This window comes from Cavenderia fasciculata, assembly GCF_000203815.1.
Source record: "Cavenderia fasciculata unplaced genomic scaffold Scf_contig10036_1.exp-5, whole genome shotgun sequence".
Lineage (NCBI taxonomy): Eukaryota > Evosea > Eumycetozoa > Acytosteliales > Cavenderiaceae > Cavenderia > Cavenderia fasciculata.
The window spans coordinates 1-5,784 of record NW_004457622.1 but is presented as its reverse complement, the minus strand read 5'-3'; the positions used below and the strand labels follow the sequence as shown (position 1 = coordinate 5,784).

The following is a 5,784-nucleotide window of genomic DNA, read 5'->3' as shown; positions in this document are numbered from 1 at the left end:
TATTACAGGCCTTCACTTGCCTCATTGTTGTTGGTCAATCCATCTCCAACTATTCCAAATATTATATCAACCAATCACCATTAATATCACTGGACACTCAAAACCTCTGCCTACCTATCCAGTTAACTACACTTCCTTTATCCATCAGATAATTAAAAATCACTATCATTGCCCTTTAAACCATTACTTGTTGATTATTTTTTGTGTTCATTCATATTTATAATCCTTTGGTCCAAATCAAATACCATTGTCCATTCACCAAGCTACACCACTCTTTATCACTCTACATCCTTTTATTTTTAAGACCCATCTCTTTTTCCTCTTAGTCACTACTTTTGTCAGACATACCTAATTGCTACATCAACCGATCACTATCATTCAAATCTAGTCATTTTGTTTTGCTTTGTTTGTTCTCATATTACAGGCCCTTTACTTGCCTCATTTTTGTTGGTCAATCCATCTCCAACCATTCCTAAAATTATATCAACCAATCACCATTAATATCGCTGGCTATATTCACTAAAACCCCTCCACCTTTTTGTTTGTTGGTTTGATTCACACCCATCCAGTAGACAATACTTTCTTGTTTCATCAGATAATTAAAAATCACTATCATTGCTCCTCTTTTTACACCATTTCTTTTGATTATCTTTTTGTTTTCATTACCAATCAATGCACACCCATCTCTTTCCTTTTAACCACTTGCCTCATTGTCTACTTCCAACCATTGTCGTACCAACCTAACACTAAACATTTGTCATTTTGTTTTGCTTGTTCATCTTTACATATCATTGACCTCTTTCATATATTTATAATCCTTTTTAACAAACCAAATACCATGGTCCCTTCACCAAGCTACTCCCCTCTTTATCACTCTACATCCTTTTATTTTTATCACCCGTCTCTTTTTCCATCTTATCCACTCCTTTTGTCAAACATATCTAATTGGTGCATCAACCGATCACCATCATTCAAATCTAGTCATTTTGTTTTGCTTGTTTGTTCCTCACATTATAGGCCCCTCACTTGCCTCATTGTTGTTGGTCAATCCATCTCCAACCATTCCTAATATTATATCAACCATTCATATCACTGGGCACTCAAAACCTCTACAATTTTATTAGTTTGTTTCACTCCCCTATCCGGTTAACAGCACTTCCTATATCCATCAGATAATTAAAAATCACTATCATCTTTTTACAACTTTCTTCCTATCGCATTCCTTTTTTAAAACATTTCATACTTCCATTGTATGGCATACTAATTTAACTCTCACTCTTTTTAGTATCTGATCCAAATGTGAATATATTTTGGAATAAACTTAACATGGCCGAAATAGTTGAGGAAGCAGTGAAACAAAAAGTCTCTCTTGGAGAATCTACTCTGGATTCTGATTCGACAATTTGTTGTCTCAAATTGAGTGAGTCACTATTCCCAACAAAGAGAGAGAAATACAACAAGATTTATGTACGAGATTGTTATATCCCTGTGTATGATATCATCAGCAATCACCAAGCTCTTCATGGTCAAGGTTCAATTGTACTGGTAAAAGGAAATCCTGGTATCGGCAAATCAGTATTTCTTTTCTACTACCTGTACCGCAAGAGAAGCGACCCTTTAGTCAAATCAATAATATACGATGTTGTTGATGCACCCGTCTACCACTTTACTTATACCGAGGATGGGAGTCCAATCGTTCACCAAGGAGATAGATCCTCTTTCAAGGATATCCTTCTTCGACCAGATTCATCATCTCTTTACCTCGTTGATGGTCAGCGCCCACTGCCATCCAAAAGACCCACTTTGATTGTGTCGTCACCAAACAAGTCAAATTATGAGGAGTACATGAAGGTTCGTTAATTCCATTAATTAATTGATTCTAAAACTCGTTCTAATCAATTCTTTTTTTTTCTTCAGGATGGAAAAACAAGTCGAATTATCATGCCACTATGGTCATCATTGGAGATTCTGGCTTCAAACTGCTTGATATTTGATCATCCAATTCAAGATGTTCAAAGTCGATACTTTAGATGGGGTGGAATACCTAGGTATGCGAAAATATATAGTTATAATTATAATTATGTACCATTCATTGTTGACCTATTCCTTACTTTCTCCTTAATTCTTTAGATATGTACTTGATAAAATCAGTAGACCTGATCAAGAACTTCTCGTCAATGCAATCTCCAGTACAAACCTTGAAGCATGCATTAGCAGTATTAACATGCCAGACTCTCCAGAGTCTGGAAGTCACAAAGTGATTCATTTGGACGCCGAACCAGGCACAGATTTTGTGCGCCAACGAGTCTCGTTCGCTTCCAACTACGTCAAAGAAAAGCTGGTTCAAAGATTCTATTGGAATTGGAGGGAAGAAGTTATCAGAAAAGTTTCTCTAGTTGGCACAAGTCAGATCGAAGGTTTGCTCTTTGAGCAGCTGTCTCACCAGACTCTTATTAATGGCGGTGAATTTCATATCAGATCACTTGATGGGAAAGGCAATCTGGGCGAATACCTTCACTTTGCCCCCGCCAAATGCGACTCGATTCAGGGTACCACCGAGCTAGCTTCTAGACTTGCCTCCAAAAATCGTTTCCCACCTGACACCTATGTTAGACCAACCGATTTAAACTTCCCAGCAGTTGATTCGTTTATGGGACAATATTTATTTCAAATCACCAAAACCAACAACCATCCTGTCTCTTTTAAAGAGCTCAATTTTATCACTTTCCATCTTGATCCATCTACAAAAAACCCCGCTGCAACCACAACAGATACAACCACAACAACAACAGCAACAACAACAACTGATGCATCCACAACAGCTGGTACCCAATTCCACCTCTTTTTTGTCGTCCCTCCTCATCTCTTTGATTCGTTCCCTCGCCAAGAATATGTGGAAGCCAAAACACAACCTGACGCCAATAACCCTGGCAAGAAGACCACCACCAAAAACAAAGTAAAAGCCCCTCAAAATGTGCATCAATATGCACTCAAAATGGCTTTTAGCTCTGTCCCCCCCTCTGTCTTGTATCCTGTGATAAGCGGTGAGGATGCAATAATTAATTCTGATCCAAAAACAATTGTAAAATAAAATATATATTTTTTTTAGCACAAACCAAACAACACAAACATATAATGGATATTAAGAATCCGGTGGGTGGTTGTTGAATCTTTATTAAGACCTAAATGACGAAACAAAAGATTGTTACTAGTAAAAGAAACGATTGGTTGAATATTCTGGATCTTGTTGACGCACAAGTAAATATAGTATTTGGTTGTTGTGATGTCGGCCAACTAATTGCATATTTGACATTGTTTGGTGACACTGCATTCCATTGCTTTTCCAATGTGTCTTGTAATGATTTTCTTGAATAATTACCAACAGGAATAGAAATAATAGTTGATTGATCATCTTCAATCAACTCAAAAGTATTTAATCCTCTTCCAACTGTATTAAATGATTTTGGTATTGTCGCTTGTAATAATGCCACTCTGTCAAACCTGTCTTGAGGATAATATATAATATTATATTTAAATTTAGAATTAGTACCACTGATTCTATTGTGTGAATTTATATAGAATATATTTTTATGTGTAATCAACATACTTTTATAAAACATGATTATAAAATTACTATAATTTACTATTACTCTAATAAAAGTGATTTGCTGTCGCTATTTTGTCTTTAAATAAAGTAGTGAAAAAGTATTATAAAAGTAGTGTAAAAATAGTAATATAATAAATTATTCTATATATATATATATATAATAAAGAGAATGGATCAAGATATAAAAAAAGATAAAAGATCAATTACATCTGCTCTAAATCTAAAAAAAGCACGTGATGCGAGAAAAAATCAATTTATAATCTATGATAGTGATTCTGATTCTGATAATGATTCTGATAATACAAAGAAAAGAACAAAAAACAAAGCTCCTGTAAAAAAGAAAAGAATAGTAATAGATAATAACAAAAAAGACTTTGAACAAATGAATAAAAAAATGGAATTTCTCATTGAAATGTTTACTTGTCACCAACAAAAAAATAATTTCATTGTAAACGATGAAGTTGTAGAGAAAGAGATAAAACAACAACCTATAAATAGTATTAAAGAATCAGATATTATAAAGAATAAAATGATTATGAAGTTTTAAATATAATTATATTGTATAATAATACAAGATGATGATTGGAGGCAAGAAGCAAAAACAGAGACCATTAAGATTAAAAAAAGATAAAAGAGGACGATACATACAACATGGAGTAGATAGAGTTTACATTAGATCAAAAAAGAATGATAAAAAATTGATTAGAAAGTTGATTAGAGAAGCATTAGATGATGAGAGGAAACAACAACAACATCTCTCTAAAGAAAGCAGCCCTGTATTGGCTTGGTCAAATCCAAATGAAGTTGCCATGATCAAATCAATACAGGACACCAACTTTAGAGAATCTTTACTAAAGAATCAACAAGAATTGGATAAAGAAACAAAGAAAAAGATCATTGATTTAACAAAAGATGATATTCAAGTAAAACAAACAGAACAGCAACAACAAATAATGGTTGATCAAATTTTACCAAATGATTTAATAGAAATGGTCCCAAGAAACAATCTAACAACTACAAATGATTTTGTAAAGAGTATTTAAATTCAACTATGACCTCTACTAAACTATCTACAAATTTAGGAAATGAATTAAAAGACATGGTAAAGAATCAAAGAATTAGTGTCATTGATTTAATTGTATCATTTGCTCAAGATTTGAAAAAAAAACAAAAGATTGGTAGTGGAAGATCAAACAAAGGTCTTTATGATAGCGAAATTGAAAGAATAATGAAACCATATCATAGAAAGGGATTTGAAACCAAAAGACAAGATGTCATTTATTATGAATTTGGATCCACACAACAAACCAGGAAGTCATTGGGTTGCAGTATACATTGATGCAGATAAAGATAAATCAGTAGAGTACCAAGAACCAACTGATGACTTTATGAAACAATTAAAAGATTTAATTGATGAAATCAACCCAGATTATTATTTAAAATTCAAATTAAACAAAGTCATTGATCAATCAAATAGTACTACATGTGGATATCATGCAATTAAATTTTTATTAAATAGATACAATGGTATACCATTTAAAGAATCAAGTGGTTGGAGTGATATATCAAAAGAGGAAAACAAAGCAAAAAAGATGAGAGAGATGATTGGAACAAGTTTGGTCTAATTTAATAATATTAATTATTATTTGTATTATTATTTGGTTGATTAGTTGATTGTGATAGATCAACTGTTGCACCACAACATGATGCTTTTTTTATTCTTTTCATAAAATTAAATAAACTTTCAATTAATAAAGTTCCTATTCCAATTTGAAATACCACCAACCAAAGCATTTAATTTAAGTAGGTCATGGTTTCAATTTACATTTACATTACCAGCAACCAATGCAAAGTTTGGATTTGTATTTACTGATTTTATTCCATTCTTTAGACAGATACAGGTATTTACAAGAGGTACATATTTAATGGATCATACCAACTTTCATTTACATTCTAAAATGGTGACTAAGATCAACAAAAAATTAAATAATACACTCAACACTTTCAACTCTGCAGTAAATACAGCAAATCAATCTTATATTCCTTGTTATTCTTGTAACACTTTGGTAAATATGAATCCAAGATATGATGGCACTTCATGTGATAGAGCATTTACTGAACCAGACTATTTATCTTCAGGCTTTGCGGCCAATACAGCAGTTAATTTAAATGTAACC

The 5,784-nt window shown here is 32.8% G+C and overlaps 1 protein-coding gene across 1 annotated transcript; it reads left to right on the top strand.

The window, feature by feature from the left end:
* Positions 1–1,326: 1,326 nt before the first annotated feature.
* On the top strand, positions 1,327–5,766 carry DFA_00001 (uncharacterized protein; the record flags this gene model as incomplete). Its single annotated transcript, XM_004349609.1, has 11 exons — positions 1,327–1,851; positions 1,918–2,048; positions 2,131–3,082; positions 3,401–3,429; positions 3,542–3,563; positions 3,774–4,147; positions 4,284–4,642; positions 4,690–4,806; positions 4,853–5,221; positions 5,415–5,469; positions 5,499–5,766. Coding segments are annotated over 11 exons (3,201 nt in total), but the record flags the coding sequence as incomplete, so codon positions are not given.
* Positions 5,767–5,784: the final 18 nt, after the last annotated feature.